Below are 27,483 nucleotides of genomic sequence, written 5' to 3' on the forward strand. Positions count from 1 at the left end.
CGTTGCCCAGAGAGCTGTTTGATTAATGAGATGTGCATTTCATTGTTCTCTTTAGAAAGGCAACTCATACAGCTGAATACAGGTAGCTGGTTAGAAAGGCCTCTTTGGTTAAAGTGCCTGTAAATCATTCATTATTCTCTCCCTCCTTTCTTCTCGCTCCCTCGCTTTTTCTCTTCGGATGCTGGACAGATGTGCATAGAGATAAGTGGAGCGGGAGCCACAGGGATGGAGAGATGGAGAGATGGTGGAATGGCTAAGAGGCAATTAACAAGGGGATGAATAATACCAGAAAAAGGGACAACATTGAATGACATTGAATCACTCACCACCCCAAGCCTCTTCCCCTCTTTCACCTTTCTCCTCTACCGACCTCCTCTTCCCCTCTTTCAGCTTTCTTTCTCCTTTACCGACCTCCTCTTCCCCTCTTTCACCTTTCTTTCTCCTCTACCGACCTCCTCTTCCCCTCTTTCACCTTTCTCCTCTACCGACCTCCTCTTCCCCTCTTTCAGCTTTCTTTCTCCTCTACCGACCTCCTCTTCCCCTCTTTCACCTTTCTCTTTCTCCTCTACCGACCTCCTCTTCCCCTCTTTCACCGTTCTCTTTCTCCTCTACCGACCTCCTCTTCCCCTCTTTCACCTTTCTTTCTCCTCTACCGACCTCCTCTTCCCCTCTTTCACCTTTCTTTCTCCTCTACCGACCTCCTCTTCCCCTCTTTCACCTTTCTTTCTCCTCTACCGACCTCCTCTTCCCCTCTTTCACCTTTCTTTCTCCTCTACCGACCTCCTCTTCCCCTCTTTCACCTTTCTCCTCTACCGACCTCCTCTTCCCCTCTTTCAGCTTTCTTTCTCCTTTACCGACCTCCTCTTCCCCTCTTTCACCTTTCTTTCTCCTCTACCGACCTCCTCTTCCCCTCTTTCACCTTTCTTTCTCCTCTACCGACCTCCTCTTCCCCTCTTTCACCTTTCTTTCTCCTCTACCGACCTCCTCTTCCCCTCTTTCACCGTTCTCTTTCTCCTCTACCGACCTCCTCTTCCCCTCTTTCACGTTCTCTTTCTCCTCTACCGACCTCCTCTTCCCCTCTTTCACCGTTCTCTTTCTCCTCTACCGACCTCCTCTTCCCCTCTTTCACCGTTCTCTTTCTCCTCTACCGACCTCCTCTTCCCCTCTTTCACCGTTCTCTTTCTCCTCTACCGTCCTCCTCTTCCCCTCTTTCACCTTTCTTTCTCCTCTACCGACCTCCTCTTCCCCTCTTTCACGTTCTCTTTCTCCTCTACCGACCTCCTCTTCCCCTCTTTCACCGTTCTCTTTCTCCTCTACCGACCTCCTCTTCCCCTCTTTCACCGTTCTCTTTCTCCTCTACCGTCCTCCTCTTCCCCTCTTTCACCTTTCTTTCTCCTCTACCGACCTCCTCTTCCCCTCTTTCACCTTTCTTTCTCCTCTACCGACCTCCTCTTCCCCTCTTTCACCTTTCTTTCTCCTCTACCGACCTCCTCTTCCCCTCTTTCACCTTTCTTTCTCCTCTACCGACCTCTCTCCCTTTCCCTCCTCCTCTCCCCCCTTTCACCTTTCTTTCTCCTCTACCGACCTCCTCTTCCCCTCTTTCACCTTTCTTTCTCCTCTACCGACCTCCTCTTCCCCTCTTTCACCTTTCACCTCTACCGACCTCCTCTTCCCCTCTTTCACTTTTCACCTCTACCGACCTCCTCTTCCCCCCTTTCACCTTTCTCTTTCTCATCTATCAACCTCCTTATCCTCTTCATAATCTCTCTCTTTCTCTTTATACGCTACCTCCCTCCTCTTCCTTCTCTTCACCCTACGTATCACCACCCTTTCTCTGTGCCCCAGATGTGTCCTTGGTTGTCTGTGGGTGTTACTACACTGGTTAATGGCCAAAACTCAGACACCATTATTACAGAGTCAGAGGACATCTGTCAGAGCTACAGCTACAGAGGACCTGTTTTCACAGGGCCGTGACAAATGACACCCTATTATTGCTCTACTTTTGTATACTATATAGGGAATAGGGTGTCATTTGGGACATGAACCATAGAGCTCTTTCTGCTCTGAGTTTAAGGGTCTGCTATTTCAGAGATTACACTGGGCTACAGTGTTCTCTGGCTCCTTAGACCGACACTGATGTGACTAAATATAAAAAACAGACTTGCTAAAGTTTTACTCTGTCCCTATTATAGTCCCTATGCAGAATATACTAGCATGTTAGCTAACTGGGGCTGAATCCACTCTATCATAGTCCCTATGCAGAATATACTAGCATGTTAGCTAACTGGGGCTGAATCCACTCTATCATAGTCCCTATGCAGAATATACTAGCATGTTAGCTAACTGGGGCTGAATCCACACTATCATAGTCCCTATGCAGAATATACTAGCATGTTAGCTAACTGGGGCTGAATCCACTCTATCATAGTCCCTATGCAGAATATACTAGCATGTTAGCTAACTGGGGCTGAATCCACTCTATCATAGTCCCTATGCAGAATATACTAGCATGTTAGCTAACTGGGGCTGAATCCACTCTATCATATTCCCTATGCAGAATATACTAGCATGTTAGCTAACTGGGGCTGAATCCACTCTATCATAGTCCCTATGCAGAATATACTAGCATGTTAGCTAACTGGGGCTGAATCCACTCTATCATAGTCCCTATGCAAAATATACTAGCATGTTAGCTAACTGTGGCTGAATCCACTTGTTCACATCATGTGGAGCTCACAGTGTACTAGACCCAGCATGGTATGGCTCTGTTTATTCTCTAGAGTCTAAGCTTTCCTACTGGGCTGGTTAATTACCAAAAAGATTGAAGATTCCGGTAACTTTGGTAAATGACCAGTAACTTTGCAACCCTAGGCAGAGGTTGCTTCTCAAATGGCACCCTATTCCCTTTATAGTGCATTACTTTTGTCCAGGGCCCATATGACTCTGGACAAATATAGCGCATTATATATGGGAATTGGGTTCCATTTGCATTTGAGAATTGGAGAACAACAATGTAATGATTATTGTTTACTTTGAAATATGCTTGAAATGTGTTTCCATACACAATGGCTGCACTCCTGCAGAAAAATACTTTCTGTCTATTCTTTCTCTTTCCCTCCTTCATCTGTGGTTTCTCTGTAAAACATTCTCTTTCCCTCTTCATCTGTGGTTTCTCTGTAAAACATTCTCTTTCATCTGTGGTTTCTCTGTAAAACATTCTCTTTCCCTCTTCATCTGTGGTTTCTCTGTAAAACATTCTCTTTCCCTCTTCATCTGTGGTTTCTCTGTAAAACATTCTCTTTCCCTCCTTCATCTGTGGTTTCTCTGTAAAACATTCTCTTTCCCTCCTTCATCTGTGGTTTCTCTGTAAAACATTCTCTTTCCCTCTTCATCTGTGGTTTCTCTGTAAAACATTCTCTTTCCCTCTTCATCTGTGGTTTCTCTGTAAAACATTGTCTTTCCCTCCTTCATCTGTGGTTTCTCTGTAAAACATTATCTTTCCCTCCTTCATCTGTGGTTTCTCTGTAAAACATTGTCTTTCCCTCCTTCATCTGTGGTTTCTCTGTAAAACATTCTCTTTCCCTCCTTCATCTGTGGTTTCTCTGTTTAACATTCTCTTTCCCTCTTCATCTGTGGTTTCTCTGTAAAACATTCTCTTTCCCTCCTTCATCTGTGGTTTCTCTGTAAGACATTCTCTTTCCCTCCTTCATCTGTGGTTTCTCTGTAAAACATTCTCTTTCCCTCTTCATCTGTGGTTTCTCTGTAAAACATTATCTTTCCCTCCTTCATCTGTGGTTTCTCTGTAAAACATTCTCTTTCCCTCCTTCATCTGTGGTTTCTCTGTAAAACATTCTCTTTCCCTCTTCATCTGTGGTTTCTCTGTAAAGCAGGGAGGGAGGTTCGATAGAGGCACTACACAGGGTCAGTAGATAACCACAGGCCTGCTCCATGCTAATAGTTCACAGCTACTGCTCTTAGTACTGATACTAGGGTTGTGATGATACCAGTACTGCGATATTTTTCCCATGGCAGAATGAAAACACGGGCCTCCCGGGTGGCGCAGTGCTAGCTGTGCCACCGACTAGCACTGCTGTGCCACCGGCCGTGACCGGGAGGCTCAGGGGGCGGCGCACAATTGGCCTAGCGTCGTCCGGGTTAGGGAGGGTTTGGCCGGCAGGGATATCCTTGTCTCATCGCGCACTAGCGACTCCTGTGGCGGGCCGGGCGCAGTGCGCGCTGACCAGATCGCTAGGTGTACGGTGTTTCCTCCGACACATTGGTGCGGCTGGCTTCCGGGTTGGATGCACGCTGTGTTAAGAAGCAGTGCGGCTGGCTTCCGGGTTGGATGCGTGCTGTGTTAAGAAGCAGTGCGGCTGGCTTCTGGGTTGGATGCGTGCTGTGTTAAGAAGCAGTGCGGCTGGCTTCTGGGTTGGATGCGTGCTGTGTTAAGAAGCAGTGCGGCTGGCTTCTGGGTTGGATGCGTGCTGTGTTAAGAAGCAGTGCGGCTGGCTTCTGGGTTGGATGCGTGCTGTGTTAAGAAGCAGTGCGGCTGGCTTCTGGGTTGGATGCGTGCTGTGTTAAGAAGCAGTGTGGCTGGCTTCTGGGTTGGATGCGTGCTGTGTTAAGAAGCAGTGCGGCTGGTTGGGTGGTGTTGTTGGAGGACGCATGGCTCTCGACCTTCGCCTCTCCCGAGTCCGTACGGGAGTTGTAGCGATGAGACAAGACAGTAACTACTACCAATTGGATACCACGAAATTGGGGAGAAAAAGGGGGTCAAATAATATATATAAATACATTTAAAAAAGAATGAAAACACGAAGCAGAAAGCAGAGTCTTTGGTCCTATAAAAACCTACTGTATGTAAAATATTGTGTGCTATAGCCTGGAAAATAAATAAACCGGACTCTGGATATCAACATAATGATGTTTGTTTCCAACATTAGGGCTGTTTTCCTGAAGAAGTTAAATCAGTTTCGTGTTTTGTTTCCTTGCCACGATACTAACAAGCATCGTGATACTGGTATTGTCCCGGACCTACTGAGTACACCTCTGGTTACCAGTGATGGTTGGATGACAACCCTGTCTTCTGTTGAACACACACACACACACATATATGCACCATGCATGCACGCTCACACACGCACGTTCACACGCACAGACAGACACACACACACTCTCTCTCCCACACACACACACACACACACACACACACACACACACACACACACACACACACACACACACACACACACACACACACACACACACACACACACACACACACACCATCTTCCCAGAAAAACAGGTGGAGGTGAGAAGCTTGTGTTTACAGCCAGGGAATGTTTTTTTGTATATTTTTGGGGCTAGAAACCGGCACACGGCAACCCAGCGCTAGCTAACAGACAGTGGTCTGCTCAGCACAGCGATGTAATTCAAATACTAACATAGACAGACTGATTACAGCTAATATAGCTCTCCATGTATCTTAGTTACAGGCTAAATGACTGGGCTTCTGTGTGAGGAGAGACAGTTAAAACATCTCAACCATACCAGGAGGACTGAAGGAGGTCATTATTATTGTAAACACAGTGTCTTATCTATGTGTTTCCTCTCTGGGAGGATGGATGCAGCAGACTGTCTCTATGTAACGTCAGCTTACGCTACCTATGCCAAACAACAGTGATTTGATGCTTCCAAAATGGCTCCCTACATAGTGCTCTCCTATGGACACTGGTCAAAAGTAGGGCACTATATCAGGAATAGGGTGCCATTTGGAATGAAGCCATTGACTATAACAGTTGACAATGTGGTTGCTAGTCTTTTCAATTGGCGTCTAGGCAGCCTACATCTGAACGAGATCTTGCGTACATTTTGAGCCCTATGAAAACTTGTATAAGACAGAATATAAGTCTGTGTTAGAGCCTCAGTGGGCTGGGGAACTGTGCTTTGGCACAGAGAGAAGAGAGAGAAGAGAGAGAAGAGAGAGAGGAGCGAGAGGAGAGAGAGGAGTGAGAGGAGCGAGAGGAGAGAGAGGAGTGAGAGGAGCGAGAGAGCGAGAAATAGATGCATAGAGCGAGGTGAAGTGAGAGAGATTATTATTCTAATTAATATTGTTGTTGCTGTTAATGGTAATACCATTTCCACTACTACTAATACTATTATTATTGATACCTTATTGCAGTTGGTCCCACCATTGTTGTTATACCATTGACAACGTAAGTAATTTAACTTGCCATGTCAATAAAGTCTACTGAATTTAATTTCATTGAAAGAGATGGAGAGAGAAATAGATGCAGAGAGAGAGAGAACATCATTTAATTTAACGTCTGTACTTCAGCCTTCAGTTTGATAAATCACCTCCTCGAGAGGCCCTGTAAACAGAGGCAGCACTAAACATCACATATCAGATCATAGAATTCCATTAAAAGTGTCACCTCACCCTAATGCGCAGCTGCGTCAGGGAGCCCATTGTGATGAATGGCACTGCGCTCCTGTGCCATTCAGTGTAATAAACGGGATTGGGAGTCCCACGGTGGAGCTGCACCACCAAGCCTACTGTAATAATAAGGGATACTGCATTAGGGTACCATTGTGACAGAAACCTAATTTGGTGACAGCAAAAAGGTCATTATTGTGACCAGAACATATAGCTTTAGCTGACCAGCCATTACCACAGTCTGAAAGTTTCAAAACGATTGGATAGTTGGGCATAATATAAGTATTTCTAGTTTAACTTGCACTCACACCCCCACATGTTGTTTCTTCCTGCCACTGGTTCTGCTGATAGTGCTATTTCTAAGAATGGTCTTCGTTTTCCCTAATCCTCCACACCTTACTCTTGGACGTCATGGGGGTGCATCATCAAAAGAGGTTTCAGCCACAAGTCAGAGCCCCATGGCCTGTTTCTGTTCCCGCTCCTAGATTAGTCTAGGTATCTCTGGAACTCTATAGGAAGCTACACTCTGAGCCACTGGTTGAGTCCCGAATGGCACCCTAGTCCCTATATATAGTACACTAGTTTTGACCGGAGCCCTGTGGGTCCTGGTTTAAAGTAGTACACTATGTAGGGATTTGGGATGCAGGCACTGAGCCCCTGTGTCCCTGAGAGGACTACCAGGGTCGTATATGTTAGTCACAGTTCAGTGTTGATTTCCTGGACTACGAATGGGAATGCCAGCAGTCGGAAAACCGCGCTCCCAAAGCTGTCAAGATCCCCCCCCCTCCTGCTCTCCCTACTCATTTTTTCCACCCGAGTTGGAAATTGTTACCGTATGACACCATCCCTGTCGCTCACAGCAACATGGTCGTACGCCCTCACGGTCCATGGGGGTGTGTGATGAGTGAAGGATTGTGAGTGTTGACTAGACTGGAGGCCTCTGGGATATGGTATCACCTAGCGCGGGCGACTGTTGCTATTGTTCTGTTGTTTAGAGCTAGCTCGGGGGTGGGGCTAATATGGACGTTTCTGTTGTTATGGAGTGGATGACTCTTTTAATTCATGTGTTTGGTTGTTATGGAGACGGTTGCCAGGTGTGAATATGCCATGGTTGTTATAACTCTGGTATTTATGATCTTGGGATAGCACCTGATCTGGGCTTATATGTTTAATGATGGTCATTAAGTTATTGTTCTGATGACTAACATTAAATGGGAGATTTACTAGTGGTTTTATTTTACCATCATCCTTCAACAACCTTAGATTTTCACTCAATAAAATTCCTAATTATACTCAACTAATCTTAACTTATTAATGATCTTTATATGTCCTCATGCTAAAGCTGTCGTCTTACTTTATGTATTCCTGCAAACAATGAACGCTACTACAACGTTTGGAAACATTCCAATTTGCTGTCCCAATTTGTTGTACAGCTAACATTAGAATGGTGGATCTAACACCACGTCTGTCCGTCTCACTATCGGTCTGTCTGTCTGTCTGTCTGTCTTCCAGTACAGGATTGGTCAGCTGTATATGATCAGCAAGCACAGCCATGAGCAGAGTGAGCGTGGAGAAGGAGTGGAGGTGGTGCAGAATGAACCCTACGAGGACCCCACACATGGACAGGGACAGTTCACAGAAAAACGGGTCTACCTCAACAAGTAAGTGTGTACTTTCCAACTGTGATGGAAAAAGTACTCAATTGTCATACTTGAGTGAAAGTAAAGTTACCGGGTTTCCCGAGTGGTGCAGCGGTCTAAGGCACTGCATTGCGGTGCTTGAGCCGCTACTACAGATCCGGGTTTGATCGAAATTGTGGAGAAAAAGGGGTAAAAAGTACACACACACAAAAATATATATGTAAAATTACCTTAATAGAAAATGACTTAAGTGAAAGTTTCCCAGTAAAATACTAGTTGAGTAAAAGTCTAAAAGTATCTCGATTTAAGTGTACAGTCGTGGGGAAAGTACTCAATTGTCATACTTCAGTAAAAGTAAAAAATAAAATGAAATGCTATACATCAAATTACTTATATTAAGCAATCCAGACGTCACAAAGCCATGGTCCTGCCAGATTGAATACTGGCCCACAGAAGATAAACACAAAAGTCACATACTGTATACTCCGAAGGATCCTTTCAAGTGATTTAAGCATAAGGTGTTGTGTAGTTTATTCCCATTAGTAAACTACAGCAGGACTAATCTCTTGGCACTCGCAGAGAGCATCTGACATATCCCTGGGGAGTGCCATATTCACTGTCTTCATTGGGTCAGTGCCACTGGAAAGTTTAGGACAATACTCCTCCAGGCTAGATGGATGTCATATTGTACAATATGTGTCTCCCTTTCTCGTAGGCCTAGATTAGATGGTTGCATTCAAGACAATGTCATTTTTATCGATGTCAGTTTGTCAGTGTCAGTAGAGTATCCTTGGCCTACCCTGTCATGTTTGTAGTATCATATTAAAGATTCTGATATTGAGTGTCGTAGAATTGCCTGAAATGTGTTTATAAAAGTATTTTTTCCCCCGAATGCTCCTTAAAAATGTTCCTCTAAAAACAAAATCAAATCAAATCAAACTTTATTGGTCACATACACATGGTTAGCACATGTTTTTGCGAGTGCAGTGAAATGCTCGTGCTTCTAGTTCCGACAGTGCACACAAATCTAAAGGGATGGAATAAGAATATGTACATATAAATATATGGATGAGCGATGACAGAGCGGCATAGGCAAGATGCAATAGATGGTATAAAATACAGTATATACATATGAGATGAATAATGTAAGATATGTAAACATTATTAAAGTGACTTGTGATCCATTTATTAAAGTGGCCCATGATTTGCGAGTTTGTATGTAGGCAGCGAGATAGTGATGGTTGTTTAACAGTCTGATGGCCTTGAGATAGAGGTTTTTCTGTCTCTCGGTCCCAGCTTTGATGCACCTGTACTGACCTCGCCTTCTGGATGATAGCGGGGTGAACAGGCAGTGGCTCGGGTGGTTGTTGTCTTCTTTTTGGCCTTCCTGTGACATCGGGTGCTGTAGGTGTCCTGGAGGACAGGTAGTTTGCCCCCGGTGATGCGTTGTGCAGACCGCACCACCCTCTGGAGAGCCCTGCGGTTGTGGGCGGTGCAGTTGCCATACCAGGCGGTGATACAGCCCGACAGGATGCTCTCAATTGTGCGTCTGTAAAAGTTTGTGAAAGTTTTAGGTGACAAGCCAAATTTCTTCAGCCTCCTCATATCATTATGGGTCACTTAATAGAATAGAATGTACTGGAATAGAATGGAAAAGAATAGAACAGAATGGAATGGAATAGAATATAATGGAATAAAACAGAACAGAATGGAATAGTATAGAATAGATTGGAATAGAATAGAATGGAAAAAAATAGAACAGAATAGAATATGTTTGTAATTTAGCAGACGCTCTTATCCTGACCGACTTACAGTAGTGAGTACATACATTTTCGTACTTTTGATTCATACTGGTCCCCTGTGGGAATCAAACCCACAACCCTGGTGTTGCAAGCACCATGTTCTACCAACTGAGCCACAAGGGACCAGAATGGAATAGAATAGAATATAATAAAAACGGAATGGAATGGAATAGAAGTTAATATGAATAAAATTGAATATTATAGGATAGAACACCAGCACTGAGGTCAGTGGTATGCTGTACACAGTACGGGCTGCCGTATGGACATGGAGGTGCCATAAAACCCTCATAAGAGGACATAAAGATTTTAAGACATTATAGGTCTCATAGGTTCTAGCCATAGGAGAGCAATCTATTTTATTGCATGTGTCATTTCAATCCCAATTTCTCTGTTAGTCTATCTCCACACTCTGTTGAACATGATTACTGTGTGAAATTGAATATTTGATTCTCCATTATGTAGATTTAGATCACAATTGAATTTGCTGTTAAACGCACTGGTGAGTCTGAAATACATGTTCAGCTTCACTAATGCCTTTTCTGTGAGTTGGCCCTGAATTTGACCCAATCAGTCACACACTTTCACACACAGAGACACATGATAACATACACACTGCATGCACAAGCAAGCCCGCTTGCTCTTTCATACTCAAACATGCATACTGAATACCTCTGTCTCTCGTTCTCCATCTTTGTCTCTCCCTCACTCTTTCCCCCTCTCGTTCTTTCTTTTTAAAATGTTTTGTTCTTTCTCTTTATCTCTTTATCTCAAACACACATACCTCTGTCGTGTCTTTGGCTATGCCGGATTAAGTGATATGACATGCTATTCTATAAAATCCTTTCTCTGTAATTAATATCACCTGATTAGCTAATCATGTAAATGTAATTAACTAGAAAGTCAGGACACCACGGAAGAGTGTTTGTAGAGCCATTATCTTCCGAATAAACTCTTAAAGACTTAGTAATATTTTACATCGATAGCAGTCCATATTAATCATCACCTTATTTTCAGTCTCATATGAAAGTTGTAAATTCTTGGTTATCTTCACGAACCCTGGCTAACAAGTTGAATCAGCAATACAAAATTGGGTTTAATTATTTATTTACCAACTACCTAACTAATCACACAGAATTACATATACACAGAATACAAATTATGTCATACAGAAAACGTCCCTGGTAGACGGAACCTGTATGAGGCTTGTTACACAAAGAGAGGGGGTTGGGTTTGAATGAAAGAGCGGGAAGACTGAGGAACAAAGGGAGAAGCTATGCTATCGTAAATACAGAATCTTATGCATTCTAAATTACCGCCCATTTGGAAAAGGAAAATGCAATAAATATTTACTCTGAGCTGCGTTTCGGTAGGTTGGTCGTAGATGCTGGCCGTGTTGGCCAACAGAGATCTTCCTGTCCTCGGAAGAATGTCTCTGATGGTAAATTGGATACGTTGTAGTATCTTCGTTGTGTGTTAGACTGGATCCGTCGTCCGTCCTTTCCTAGCCCACGTTTACAGCGGCCGCTGCTAACTCAACGGCTAGGAAGTATCACTTCTGTAGTCAATAAGAGTTCAAAGTTCATACCATTCGCAACCAAAGCTCACGCCCAGGTTTGCTTAGTTCTGTACTTGACATGTGAGTCCTTTTAACGTAGAGGCTGCAGACCTCACGTACCCGGAACAGGCTGGTTACATTTTGTCAAAGGCTTATATAGTGGAGAGGGGTGTGTTTCATCGTTTATAACCCATGTCTCTTCACAGGGGCGGGCCACTGATTGAGAAGGGCTCTTTCCTTATGAAAACCCAATTCTCTCAATTGGAAGCTAAAGTTACATTTAATCTCCTAACAAATAGCTTCATATTCAAACATTTAAATTGCACAACAATTCCATGTGAATCTGATAACTAGAATGTGTAGACTTTCCCAGGTACAGTTTATGTCGTCCTGTCATCAGTCATAATGTCTCAGATGACAACCGAACTGACATCCATACTCATTAAGTACCTGGTATATTTCCAGCTGGTTCTATTACCGAAATATGGTTCCTTTCCCCCACTTGTTTGATGTTCCCAGACTCTCTATATTTAACAAAGGCTATTCAAAAGTCCTTCAGTAGGGTCAGAGAGAGAGGGGAAGGGAGAAAGGTATTTACGGGGGGTCATAAACCTTACCCACAGGCCAACGTCATGACACCTCTCTCTCTCTCTCGTAGTAATACTGACAGATCAGAGTCAATCAGCTGAGTCACTGACTCATCATCAGAGATGTGACCAGGAACACAGTTTAGCATTTCCCAAACATTCCAGTTTGGGAAATGGTCAAGATGCGGTCGCCAATGGAAACAGCCTCCCAGATTGAAATTTAGCCAAATCCAGGGGCGGAAATCCCGGGGGGGACGGGGGGGACACGACCCCCCCATCCTGGGAAAAATATGATTTGTCCCCCCCAATATATCACTGAAACATAACTATGTAATTTAAATAATATTAATAATACGCAATGAAAGCAATTGTGCTGATTATAGACACTTAATAGCGCGTTTTTAAGTTTCAAAAGATTGCGACCCCCCCACCCTTTTCCTCACAATGGTTTGATCCACTGGCAAGGTAACAGAGGGGTTGTAGCCACTGTCTGAAAGGCACTCAATGAACGTAACTGACGTGAGGTTAATCCAGTCAATCGCGCACTCACACTAGCTGAATATGCAGAGCTAGCGCGCAAATATTAACTATTAAGCTAGCTAGTACCTATTCCATTTATGTGGCCTCGTCAAAGATGGAATCTTTGCTATCGTCAATTTATTCCGAGATCAGCATGCAGATGATGTAAGTTAGTGCTTCAAAGTCCCTGTGATAAGGTTAGCGATAAACTGAAGTCCAAACTGAACAGAACTACACTCTCTTCTACCATTGTCTTAAATATATTTAATGGTCTCGTTGCAAAAGCTAAATTGTCGCAAGGGAACTTTTATTTATTTATTTTATTTAACCCGGGTAGCAAAGATTATAGCAAACACCACTGAAACTGAATTGGTGCACGCTAGCTTTGCAAATTCAGCTATTGTTGGAAGCCAGCCAATATGAAACAAACTATTAAAATTACAAAAGGTTGCAGCATATGTTGTGTAAATGGTGAACTCATACAGCTGTCAACTCTTGTCATTGTAATCCGTTTCACATTTGCTAGCTACCTTTTAGATCGAAGCCCAAATAGAATGATAAAAGATAAGATGATAGAAGCCCATCTCCTACTGTAAATAACCTACACACTGTGTGTGTGTGTAGCCAGCCAGCCAGGTAGAAAAATGGCAGAAAAATAAAAGACGGACATCAGAGTATTTTTCAGTACACCAAAACGCAAAGTAAGAACCCTAGTAGCCTAATATCTCAAAGACTAGTTGATAAAATGTTCATAAGAAAGAAATGAAATTCTAATGGAAATGTTTCACAATGATGTCATTAGGCAGAGCAGGCAACAGATGGCACACAGACAGCAGAGTTGGGGACAGATATGCAGGGACAGACTGGCAGAGACAGGGAGTCTCAGGTAAGTTTGTTGAGTCTTTGTTTGGCAACATTATGAAAGGTTCTCCATTTTTTTTACTTGTAAAATAGGAACATAATTGGAAAATGCCATGGATACCCCCACTCTCAACTTAAACTGGTGACTGAACTAAGATTTGTTAAAGGCAATGGCATTGCAGTTGTGAGTAGTTGTGTAGTTTTGGGTACCGGCAGTTAGGAGTACGGCAAACACCTTATTTCTTTGGTTCCTCTATATACATTTACCATATTACAATGTAGGCTATGTGTTACAGCACTACTTTTGGTGTCCCCCTCAGGAATTGCTCTTGAGAAAATGTAATGTAATTGTCCCCCCCAAAGTTGATATCAGATTTTCGCCCCTGGCCAAATCCTCCACCAGCCAGGCAACCGTCACAACCCAAGGGGTTCTTCATGCACTAAGTGGACAGCGTTGTCGGACAGTCACAGAAAGTCACGGCCCTGCAGTGTGCTGCTCTGGGAAATCCATCAGGTCTAACTGTGTTCCGGACTGTTTCATTCTGATCACAGCAGACCTGCCTGCCTGGCGGAAGGAACTGCTCTCTATTGATTCCATGGTGCTGGTCCCTATGGAGCGTTATCTATATCCCATTCACTGACTTCATTAGGTGTCTGGGATGTGAGGAGGCACTCTGATTGGTTTCCAGGGGGTCAGATAGGTACAAACCGGGTCAGCAATGGGCGACATCTTAAATGGCACCCTATTCCCTCTATAATGCATTATTCCCTATGGCAAAATGTCCACTACTTTTGACCATAGGGAATAGAGTGACATTTGGGACGCAGGTCATGGTAATGGGTGGTACCAGTAATGTATGGTATCTATGGGTGGTACCAGTAATGTATGGTAACTACGGGTGGTACAAGTAATGTATGGTAACTATGGGTGGTACCAGTAATGTATGGTAACTATGAGTGGTACCAGTAATGTATGGTGGTAACTATGGGTGGTACCAGTAATGTATGGTGTCTATGGGTGGTACCAGTAATGTATGGTATCTATGGGTGGTACCAGTAATGTATGGTAACTATTGGTGGTACCAGTAATGTATGGTAACTATGGGTGGTACCAGTAATGTATGGTATCTATGGGTGGTACCAGTAATGTATGGTATCTATGGGTGGTACCAGTAATGTATGGTATCTATGGGTGGTACCAGTAATGTATGGTATATATGGGTGGTACCAGTAATGTATGGTAACTATGGGTGGTACGAGTAATGTATGGTAACTATGGGTGGTACCAGTAATGTATGGTAACTATGGGTGGTACCAGTAATGTATGGTAACTATGGGTGGTACCAGTAATGTATGGTAACTATGGGTGGTACAGGGTCCCAGTTCACAAGTTACAGATGCCCACTTCTTCTGAAACTCAAGTTTTTAAACGTAATTTCAAAACCTTGGTTCTAATTTAGCACACATTGTGTTACCATTCACTTCCCTGTAGAGATTTGAGTGTAGGTTTTAGGTTTTAAAATGCCAGACCAGGCAGAAAGAGAAAGAACTGGAAAAGACAGAGAGGAGTGGGGTTTTTCAGACAGAAGTAAGACTGGTAGCTGCCTGTGTGAGCTCTGAAGGGAGAGGAGATCAGCATTGTGTAAGTGGTGGATCATTCAACAGTCACGTTGGGATGCTGTACCTGCCTTCCCACCCACAGACCACCTGCTACCACAGCCAGACAAGTACGTGCGTGTGAGAGTTTGTGTGTGCAGAAAGGGAGGGTGAGGACATAAAAGTGGTCCTCTATACTTTGCTATTTAAAGGTCCGTCAGTGAGAGTGCAATGAACACAGCATGTCAGTCCTCGTTGGAACTGACAGGAGATTAACGACTGGAGGATCTGTGGACTGGGACCAACAGGAACACTATATTCAGCCCACAGGAGGCTGCTGAGGGGAGGACGGCCCATCATAATGGCCGTAACGGAGCGCATGGAATGGCACCAAACACATGGAAACAATGTGTTTTATGGATTTGATACCGTTCCACCAGCCCATCCTCCCCAATGAAGGTGCCCCCAACCTCATGTGATTCAGCCATCTAATCAACAAGGCTGAGGGAGGGAGGGAGGGAGGTTTGTGCTCCAACATTACTCAGTAAATGTAAGATTTTGAGTGAGAATCCTCCCCCAGTGGCATTTGGCTGTTTAAAATGGCAGCCGCCCACCTTCTGTTGACAGAGCTATTTGCAACTTAATGGCTGGCCTGGTGCTGCGGTCTGCACTTCTCTAATGTATGATATTGACTGCAGTAAACTACCCCACCCATGACACGCCCAATATTTATGGGTCTCTGTCCCTCATACACAGCCGTTTTGGCTGTACCTGTTGGCATTTGCTGATGCGGGCTTTCTGCTTCGATTCATCCACACAAATGTAGTGTCCAGATGGAATTGGGATAAAATATACTTTATGCCTCTAATAAAGTTTATGCCTCCACCCAAGGGCTCAAAATCTCAGTCTCAATTTAATTTGTTCTCATAGGATTCTTCTCCTCTCTCCTCAAATTTAAACAGTTTTAACTCAGCATTTTCCTTTTCCAAACTTTTCCAAAATAAAAGCATCCAGCTCAGCATCACAGCAGCAGACATCTTTGCTGCGCATCCTTTCAGCCCTGGTTCTCTGGTTAGGGGTTTGATAGGACATTCTTGAATGGGTTCTCCCTGATTGGCTACAAGGTCAGACCATCAGACCATGATGGTCACAGAGGTTCCTTTAGTTCTGAATGAGAAAACCCCTGGCTGTGTTCTCTCCTTTTTGCTGCAGGTTGCCCAGTAAAATCAACATAATCTACAGACTTTTGAGCCACAATGGCCACCCAGCAGTCTCCTCACAGCTGGCGCCAGTTACTGTATAGGGTCTAACAGGGAGGAAGGGGTAGCAAGGGGTGGAAGGGTTCAGGTCTATGATTCAGATGGATGTCATGTCTTCTCTCATTTCTGCTTGATGCTGTTCTCTCTCTCACTGTGCTATCACTCCACCTTACCTCTACTTCTCCCCTCTTCTTGTCTCTTATCATCCCTCGTTCCCTTGCTTCTCTCTTTTCTTCACTCCACCCCTCCCTTATTTCATTCAGCTCACTTGTCTTATTTTCTCTCTTTCAGTAAGCTCCCTAGCTGGGCCAGGGCAGTGGTCCCTAAAATCTTCTATGTGACAGAGAAGGCCTGGAACTACTACCCCTACACCATCACAGGTAACCACTCCTAGGACCATTACACTGTAACACCTCTACACTACTACCTACACCATCACAGGTAACCACTCCTAGAACCATTACACTGTAACACCTCTACACTATTACCTACACCATCACAGGTAACCACTCCTAGGACCATTACACTGTAACACCTCTACACTACTACCTACACCATCACAGGTAACCACTCCTAGAACCATTACACTGTAACACCTCTACACTACTACCTACACCATCACAGGTAACCACTCCTAGGACCATTACACTGTAACACCTCTACACTACTACCTACACCATCACAGGTAACCACTCCTAGGACCATTACACCGTAACACCTCTACACTACTACCTACACCATCACAGGTAACCACTCCTAGGACCATTACACCGCAACACCTCTACACTACTACCTACACCATCACAGGTAACCACTCCTAGGACCATTACACCGTAACACCTCTACACTACTACCTACACCATCACAGGTAACCACTCCTAGGACCATTACACCGTAACACCTCTACACTACTACCTACACCATCACAGGTAACCACTCCTAGGACCATTACACCGTAACACCTCTACACTACTACCTACACCATCACAGGTAATCACTCCTAGGACCATTACACCGTAACACCTCTACACTACTACCTACACCATCACAGGTAACCACACCTAGGACCATTACACCGTAACACCTCTACACTACTACCTACACCATCACAGGTAACCACTCCTAGGACCATTACACCGTAACACCTCTACACTACTACCTACACCATCACAGGTAACCACTCCTAGGACCATTACACTGTAACACCTCTAATCACTATTAGTCTCTCTCTCTGTTCTGGTCCCTCTTATCCCTGAGGGGAAGAGCAGTACAGGACAGTACAGTGTGTCTGATAATGGAAAGGAGAAAAGGGGATACCTAGGCAGTTGTACAACTGAATGCATTCAACCCAAATGTGTCTTCCACATTTAATCCAAGCCCTCTGAATCAGAGAGGTGCGGGCACAGGGACTATTTGTCCTGGCTGGCTAGTTAGGACTGGACTGACTAAGAGCTCTATCTGTTCTCAACCTTCTATATCTGTTCAGACCCAACTTACTCCCCAGCTTCATCCCCCTACCACACACACACACACACACACACACACACACACACACACACACACACACACACACACACACACACACACACACACACACACACGAAAACACACATTATTATCTTCCTCAGAGAGAAGAATCCCAATAGCTTGTTGGGAGGGATGGAGGGAGTGATGGAGTATGACATGATGAGAGGGTCATATTATTAGAGAGCTCTAAAAGAAAGCAAGCTCTTGCTGCTCCTTGTTGTCCTTCTCAGGTGTCCTCTTAACACATGATGCTCTCTCTCCCTCTCTTCTCTTGTTTCACTCCTCTTTCTCTCTCTCTCTCCTCTTGTTAAACGCCCTCCCCTCTTTCACTCCCCCTCACTCTTTCTCTCTCTCTCATCTCTCCTCTTGTTTAACTCCCTCCCATCTTTCTCTCTCTCTCTCTCTCTCTCTCTCTCTCTCTCTCTCTCTCTCTCTCTCTCTCTTTCCTCTTGTTTAACTCCCTCCCCTCTTTCACTCTCTCTCTCCATCTCTCTCTGGTCCTGGATTCTTCTCCTGCTGTGACGCAGAGTACACTGTGAGTATCCCACTGATGTTCCTTCCCCCCCCCCCCCCCCCCACACACACACACACACACACACACACACACACACACACACCTCATTACGCCTCCAGAGTGGCGCAGCGGTCTAAGGCACTGCATTGCGGTGTTAGAAGTGTCACTACAGACCCTGGTTAGTTCCCAGGCTGTGTCACAACCGGCCGTGATCGGGAGTCCCATAGGGCGGTGCACAATTGGCCCAGTGTCGTCCGAGTTTGGGGAGGGTGTGGCTGGGGGGGGGGGGGGTAGGCAGTCATTGTAAATAAGAATTGGTTCTTAACTGTCTAGTTAAATAAAGAAACTAGCAGAAGACATGCAGAGCAGTCTGCCAGAAGTCAGGGGTTAGGTGAGTGTGCGCTCCGATGACGGACAGAAGAGTATGAAACCTTTTATTCCTGTGGAATTCCATCTCTGTTTTGAATCAGTGAATGGTTCCCCCAGACAACACTCAGAGATGTACAGAGCAGCAATACAATGCCATGGCAATGCTGTGTGGGTCCTTAAATTCCAAATATAATAGCTAAATTATCCTTGGTATGACCATCTTAAAACAATTCCATATGTTCATGTAATAGCTTAGACTCTGCTGTAAAGCAACAAGCTCAATTTGATTAAGCTTTGAATGTCATTAAAGGGACTTCAATATGAAATATCATTTAATTAGCCTATAATATTTAAATGAGTTTTACAGACAGCTTTATCTATTGTTCTGGTTCTATATTTAGCCATTGAGGATTTATTTTCTACTACCTCAGACTGCGTCCTAAATGGCACCCTTTCCCCTATATACTGTACTTCTTTTGACCAGAGTCCTCTGGGCTCTACATAGGGAATAGGATGGTATTTGGGACACAGCCTCATTCATGTATGGGCCTTTACTGAAATTATTAAAGGAGAGCTGCTCGGTTACACAATGCACTTAACCTTGTGTCAGTAGATTGGGTGTAGTATGCCAAACGGCTCTGTTGAAGTGGAGGGATTGAAGGCGTCTCCTGCCTCCGTTTTGTAGGACAGGAGATGTTCTTTTAAACAAACAAAAGGGATGGATGTGCTGAAGATAATGTTGGTTCAGATGAAGATAAGGTGAACACACACACCCTCGCTCTAGAAAAGCGCGCACACACACACACACAGACACACAACCTCCTGCAGCAAGCCTATAGCCTGGGCCCCACCCCATGCTGCTGCACTGTGGACCTATTCATTCCTTCCCGTTCTCTCTATTCTAAAGACACATACGAACACACACACGTACAGAAACACACTCACTCACTCATACCATCATGTAACTGGAGATCTATTGACCTTTATTGTAATTGCGGTGTTAAAGAGTTAATCTAATCAAAGCCTATGGTGAGAGCAGTGTGATTGATGATTGACTAGCCAAGGGGGGACGGAGAGGAAGGTATGAGTGATAGTTGACTAACCATGGGGGGACGGAGAGGAAGGTATGAGTGATAGTTGACTAGCCAAGGGGGGACGGAGAGGAAGGTATGAGTGATAGTTGACTAACCATGGGGGGACGGGGAGGAAGGTATGAGTGATAGTTTACTAACCATGGGGGGACGGAGAGGAAGGTATGAGTGATAGTTGACTAACCATGGGGGGACGGGGAGGAAGGTATGAGTGATAGTTGACTAACCATGGGGGGACGGAGAGGAAGGTATGAGTGATAGTTGCCTATCCTAGGGGGGACGGGGAGGAAGGTATGAGTGATAGTTGACTAACCATGGGGGCACGGAGAGGAAGGTATGAGTGATAGTTGACTAACCATGAAGGCATGTGGAGGAAGGTATGAGTGATAGTTGACTAACCATGGGGGGACGGAGAGGAAGGTATGAGTGATAGTTGACTATCCTAGGGGGGACGGGGAGGAAGGTAGGAGTGATAGTTGACTAACCATGGGGGGACGGGGAGGAAGGTATGAGTGATAGTTGACTAACCATGGGGGGACGGGGAGGAAGGTATGAGTGATAGTTGACTAACCATGGGGGGACGGGGAGGAAGGTATGAGTGATAGTTGACTAACCATGGGGGGACGGGGAGGAAGGTATGAGTGATAGTTGACTAACCATGGGGGGACGGGGAGGAAGGTATGAGTGATAGTTGACTAACCATGGGGGGACGGGGAGGAAGGTATGAGTGATAGTTGACTAACCATGGGGGGACGGGGAGGAAGGTATGAGTGATAGTTGACTAACCATGGGGGGACGGGGAGGAAGGTATGAGTGATAGTTGACTAACCATGGGGGGACGGGGAGGAAGGTATGAGTGATAGTTGACTAACCATGGGGGGACGGAGAGGAAGGTATGAGTGATAGTTGACTAACCATGGGGGGACGGGGAGGAAGGTATGAGTGATAGTTGACTAACCATGGGGGGACGGGGAGGAAGGTATGAGTGATAGTTGACTAACCATGGGGGGACGGGGAGGAAGGTATGAGTGATAGTTGACTAACCATGGGGGGACGGGGAGGAAGGTATGAGTGATAGTTGACTAACCATGGGGGGACGGAGAGGAAGGTATGAGTGATAGTTGACTAACTATGGGGGGACGGGGAGGAAGGTATGAGTGATAGTTGACTAACCATGGGGGGACGGGGAGGAAGGTATGAGTGATAGTTGACTAACCATGGGGGGACGGGGAGGAAGGTATGAGTGATAGTTGACTAACCATGGGGGGACGGGGAGGAAGGTATGAGTGATAGTTGACTAACCATGGGGGGACGGAGAGGAAGGTATGAGTGATAGTTGACTAACCATGGGGGGACGGGGAGGAAGGTATGAGTGATAGTTGACTAACCATGGGGGGACGGGGAGGAAGGTATGAGTGATAGTTGACTAACCATGGGGGGACGGGGAGGAAGGTATGAGTGATAGTTGACTAACCATGGGGGGACGGAGAGGAAGGTATGAGTGATAGTTGACTAACCATGGGGGGACGGAGAGGAAGGTATGACTGATAGTTGACTAACCATGGGGGGACGGGGAGGAAGGTATGAGTGATAGTTGACTAACCATGGGGGGACGGGGAGGAAGGTATGAGTGATAGTTGACTAACTATGGGGGGACGGGGAGGAAGGTATGAGTGATAGTTGACTAACCATGGGGGGACGGGGAGGAAGGTATGAGGGATAGTTGACTAACCATGGGGGCATGTGGAGGAAGGTATAATCATTATTACTATTTGGGACTGAGACATACCAAGTCAAAATATTGTCTTAATGTGTCTCTATTCTGTGTGTAATCTCTTGCTGTTCTCTCCTCTTCTCTAGTGTTCCTTTCTGCCAAAGTTCTCCATTCACATAGAGACCAAGTATGAGGACAACAAAGGCAGCAATGACAATGTCAGTATGGTTGTCTGTGCATGGTCATGGTGTGTGTCTGTGAGGGGTCATGGTGTGTGTCTGTGCATGGTCATGGTGTGTGTCTGTGAGGGGTCATGGTGTGTGTCTGTGCATGGTCATGGTGTGTGTCTGTGAGGGGTCATGGTGTGTGTCTGTGCATGGTCATGGTGTGTGTCTGTGCATGGTCATGGTGTGTGTCTGTGAGGGGTCATGGTGTGTGTGAGGGGTCATGGTGTGTATATGTGACTGGTCGTGGTGTGTGTCTGTGAGTGGTGTGTGTCTGTGCATGGTCATGGTGTGTGTCTGTGCATGGTCATGGTCTGTGTCTGTGAGGGGTCATGGTGTGTGTCTGTGAGTGGTCATGGTGTGTGTGAGGGGTCATGGTGTGTATATGTGACTGGTCGTGGTGTGTGTCTGTGAGTGGTCATGGTGTGTGTCTGTGAGTGGTGTGTGTCAGTGCATGGTCATGGTGTGTGTCTGTGAGTGGTCATGTTGTGTGTCTATGAGTGGTCATGGTGTGTGTCTGTGAGTGGTCATGGTGTGTGTCTGTGAGGGGTCATGGTGTGTGTCTATGAGTGGTCATGGAGTGTGTCTGTGAGTGGTGTGTGTCAGTGCATGGTCATGGTGTGTGTCTGTGAGTGGTCATGGTGTGTGTCTGTGAGTGGTCATGTTGTGTGTCTGTGAGAGGTCATGGTGTGTGTCTGAGTGGTCATGTTGTGTGTGGTCATGGTGTGTGTCTGTGAGTGGTGTGTGTCTGTGAGTGGTGTGTGTCAGTGCATGGTCATGTTGTGTGTCTGTGAGTGGTCATGGTGTGTGTCTGTGAGTGGTCATGGTGTGTATCTGTGAGTGGTCATGTTGTGTGTCTGTGAGGGGTCATGGTGTGTGTCTGTGAGGGGTCATGGTGTGTGTCTGTGCATCGTCATGGTGTGTATCTGTGAGTGGTCATGTTGTGTGTCTGTGAGGGGTCATGGTGTGTGTCTGTGAGGGGTCATGGTGTGTGTCTGTGAGTGGACATGGTGTGTGTCTGTGCATGGTCATGGTGTGTATCTGTGCGTGGTCATGTTGTGTGTCTGAGTGGTCATGGTGTGTGTCTGTGAGTGGTCATGGTGTGTATCTGTGAGTGGTCATGTTGTGTGTCTGTGAGGGGTCATGGTGTATGTCTGTGAGGGGTCATGGTGTGTGTCTGTGAGGGGTCATGGTGTGTGTCTGTGAGGGGTCATGGTGTGTGTCTGTGAGGGGTCATGGTGTGTGTCTGTGAGGGGTCATGGTGTGTGTCTGTGAGGGGGTCATGGTGTGTGTCTGTGAGGGGTCATGGTGTGTGTCTGTGAGGGGTCATGGTGTGCGTCTGTGAGGGGTCATGGTGTGCGTCTGTGAGGGGTCATGGTGTGCGTCTGTGAGGGGTCATGGTGTGTGTCTGTGAGTGGTCATGGTGTGTGTCTGTGAGGGGTCATGTGTGTGTTTGTGAGGGGTCATGTGTGTGCACTTGAATGCCACATACAACATTCAGTCTCATCTTTTTCTGTCTCTCACTTCTAAACGAGTGGGTGGAGTCAGAACAGGGGATGCTGGGATGAATAAGAACACTGGTCTAATATATTCACAATGGCCTGCTAATTGCCCCAGCCAACTCATCAGAATGCACGTTTATTTCATTGGCTAGCCTCTCCCTCACTAAGATCAATGAGATTACTATTCAGTCTATGGGCTTCAGGGCCCATATTCATAAAGCATCTTTAGTAGGAGTGCTGGTCTAGGATCAGGTCCCCCTTGTTCATGTGATCTAATTTATAAAAGTCAAAAGTGATCCTAGATCAGCACTCCAACTCTGAGAGGCTTTATGAATATGGGCCCAGGCCTCCAAGTCAAGTGTAAGTGGTTCTTTCTCTAGCCTTTCAATTTGGAGCATATCAAATCAAGTTGGATATGGATTTATGCATTGGGGCGGCAGGTAGCCTAGTGGTTAGAGCGTTTGGCCAGTAACTGAAAGGTTGCTAGATTGAATCCCTGAGCTGACAAGGTAGAAATCTGCCATTCTGCCCCTGAACAAGGCAGTTAACCCACTGTTCCTAGGCTGTCATTGTAAATAAGAATTAGTTCTTAACTGACTTTCCTAGTTAAATAAAGGTAAAAAAATATGGATAACTGTGGGGTAAAGGCGGTGTGTGGTGGTTGATCATTTCTACCATTCCCATCTCTCTTTCAATTCTCTTTTTCCTTTCATCCTTTTTATATCGTATACCTCTGTGATAGGAGAGTTTATATCGTATACCTCTGTGTTAGGAAAGTTTATATCATATACCTCTGTGATAGGAGAGTTTATATCATATACCTCTGTGTTAGGAGAGTTTATATCGTATACCTCTGTGATAGGAGAGTTTATATCGTATACCTCTGTGATAGGAGAGTTTATATCATATACCTCTGTGATAGGAGAGTTTATATCGTATACCTCTGTGATAGGAGAGTTTATATCATATACCTCTGTGATAGGAGAGTTTATATCGTATACCTCTGTTAGGAGAGTTTATATCGTATACCTCTGTGATAGGAGAGTTTATATCGTATACCTCTGTGATAGGAGAGTTTATATCATATACCTCTGTGATAGGAGAGTTTATATCATATACCTCTGTGATAGGAAAGTTTATATCGTATACCTCTGTGTTAGGAGAGTTTATATCATATACCTCTGTGATAGGAGAGTTTATATCGTATACCTCTGTGATAGGAGAGTTTATATCGTATACCTCTGTGATAGGAGAGTTTATATCATATACCTCTGTGATAGGAGAGTTTATATCGTATACCTCTGTGATAGGAGAGTTTATATCGTATACCTCTGTGATAGGAGAGTTTATATCGTATACCTCTGTTAGGAGAGTTTATATCGTATACCTCTGTGATAGGAGAGTTTATATCGTATACCTCTGTGATAGGAGAGTTTATATCGTATACCTCTGTGATAGGAGAGTTTATATCGTATACCTCTGTGTTAGGAGAGTTTATATCGTATACCTCTGTGATAGGAGAGTTTATATCGTATACCTCTGTGTTAGGAGAGTTTATATCATATACCTCTGTGATAGGAGAGTTTATATCATATACCTCTGTGATAGGAGAGTTTATATCGTATACCTCTGTGTTAGGAGAGTTTATATCATATACCTCTGTGTTAGGAGAGTTTATATCATATACCTCTGTGTTAGGAGAGTTTATATCGTATACCTCTGTGATAGGAGAGTTTATATCGTATACCTCTGTGATAGGAGAGTTTATATCGTATACCTCTGTGATAGGAGAGTTTATATCGTATACCTCTGTTAGGAGAGTTTATATCGTATACCTCTGTGATAGGAGAGTTTATATCGTATACCTCTGTGATAGGAGAGTTTATATCGTATACCTCTGTGATAGGAGAGTTTATATCGTATACCTCTGTGTTAGGAGAGTTTATATCGTATACCTCTGTGATAGGAGAGTTTATATCGTATACCTCTGTGTTAGGAGAGTTTATATCATATACCTCTGTGATAGGAGAGTTTATATCATATACCTCTGTGATAGGAGAGTTTATATCGTATACCTCTGTGTTAGGAGAGTTTATATCATATACCTCTGTGATAGGAGAGTTTATATCATATACCTCTGTGATAGGAGAGTTTATATCGTATACCTCTGTGATACGAGAGTTTATATCGTATACCTCTGTGATAGGAGAGTTTATATCATATACCTCTGTGATAGGAGAGTTTATATCATATACCTCTGTGATAGGAGAGTTTATATCATATACCTCTGTGATAGGAGAGTTTATATCGTATACCTCTGTTTGTAGAGTTTATATTGTATACCTCTGTGTTTGTAGAGTTTATATTGTATACCTCTGTGATAGGAGAGTTTATATCATATACCTCTGTGATAGGAGAGTTTATATCGTATACCTCTGTGATAGGAGAGTTTATATCATATACCTATGGGATAGGAGAGTTTATATCGTATACCTCTGTGTTAGGAGAGTTTATATCATATGCCTCTGTGATAGGAGAGTTTATATTGTATACCTCTGTGATAGGAGAGTTTATATTGTATACCTCTGTGATAGGAGAGTTTATATCATATACCTCTGTGATAGGAGAGTTTATATCATATACCTCTGTGTTAGGAGAGTTTATATCGTATACCTCTGTGATAGGAGAGTTTATATCATATACCTCTGTGATAGGAGAGTTTATATCATATACCTCTGTGATAGGAGAGTTTATATCATATACCTCTGTGATAGGAGAGTTTATATCATATACCTCTGTGATAGGAGAGTTTATATCGTATACCTCTGTGATAGGAGAGTTTATATCATATACCTCTGTGATAGGGCCCAGGCCTCCAAGGAGCTGTAGGCAATCATCCCTTTCTCCCTGACACACCAACTCTCCCAAAAAGAAGATGCAGCAGCTGAACGCGGCTGGAAACAACTGTTTGCATTTTGGTTGGGCTTGCTATTTGATGCCCATTGCTTAATGTTACACAATGGGTTTACTCTTCTTCTGGTTTGAAGGACATGTCAAGGACATCCATAGTACACCAAGGTCTTACTCTGTTACATATCTGCATCTCAAATGACAATCTATTCCCTAAGTAGTGCACTACTTTTGACCAGAGCCCTGCACTGCATAGGCAATAGGGTGCCATTTGAGATGCAGTCAACAGTTGTTTCCAGCCACATTCACCTGCTGCATCTTCTTTTTGTGAGAGTTGGTGTGTCAGGGAGAAAGGGATGATTGCCTACAGCTCCTTGGCTACAGATTTGAATTCACTACAGTATGAAGGACTGATATTCAGACAACCAGAGAAAGGAGAGAAGGGGGTGCAAGATAGAAAGGAAATAAGATATAGGGAGATATTGTGTGTCTGTCTGCGTGTCTGATACAGTCCTTTAAACAGGGACTGTTGCTTCTTGTTCCTCTCACCACTGAACCTCATTTCCTGGTGGGGGACACATTCACATTACCATTCCACAACATTTACATCATGTCATATAATAAAAATGATCCTGTCTGTCCTGGGTCGTGTTCATTAGGACATAACGGAAACCGTTTTAAAACGTTTTGCTATAGACAAAAGAATATAAAAGTTTCTTATTGGACATTTCCAGGTAATCCCTCCCTGCTTCAGCTGATTTTCTTGTGTTTGGTGCAAAATGAACACGACCCTGACTTAATTCCTGAGACTAAAGTATGTATTTGCTGAATTTTAAATTCATCCCATCAATGCCTCAATTTCCCAAGGCTTACTTCCTCTACTCTCAAAGACATCATTACTCAGTTCAGTTTTTCATCCTCCCAGTCTACTTATCATGCAAAGGTTGGTAGATGAATATACATTGATGTCAGTAATGGATGGATTTTTGTCCAGATTATTCAACTATTTCAAGGAGGTTATTACTGCACCAGCTCTGTCTCCTGTTTCTTTCTCCCTGCTAAATTAGCTAAATGTATCCTCCTGGCGAAAGCACCTGTCACCTGACGAGGTCTCATGGCTTTAATGGGGAAAGGAGTAAAGCATTCATAACTGTTAAAAGCCTCGCTATCCCACTTCAAACAATGTGATTCTCTATATGATTGGCAGCTCTGGCCGATCAGTATCATGCAGTGCTCGCTCTCTCAATTTACCGAAACATCAGAGCTCCACCTAGTGGCTGCTGTGGGAATTACCGTTCATTAAGCTTCACTCATATGATCACTGATATCTACATAGCTGAAATACAACGTCCTCATCATGGGTGTCCCTACATCTTA

General features: G+C 44.4%; 1 protein-coding gene across 1 annotated transcript in view; it reads left to right on the forward strand.

Annotated features, from left to right (window-relative positions):
* LOC106606702 (cytoplasmic phosphatidylinositol transfer protein 1) overlaps nt 1-27,483 on the forward strand; it is a 120,322-nt gene that overhangs the window by 75,244 nt on the left and 17,595 nt on the right. The window contains exons 2-5 of the mRNA XM_014203058.3: nt 7,949-8,097; nt 16,547-16,635; nt 18,310-18,317; nt 21,617-21,688. Coding sequence (XP_014058533.3) covers nt 7,949-8,097; nt 16,547-16,635; nt 18,310-18,317; nt 21,617-21,688 — 318 coding nt within the window. The remainder of the gene's footprint in view (nt 1-7,948; nt 8,098-16,546; nt 16,636-18,309; nt 18,318-21,616; nt 21,689-27,483) is intronic.

Source organism: Salmo salar, chromosome 06, assembly GCF_965601325.2.
Source record: "Salmo salar chromosome 06, fSalSal1, whole genome shotgun sequence".
Lineage (NCBI taxonomy): Eukaryota > Metazoa > Chordata > Actinopteri > Salmoniformes > Salmonidae > Salmo > Salmo salar.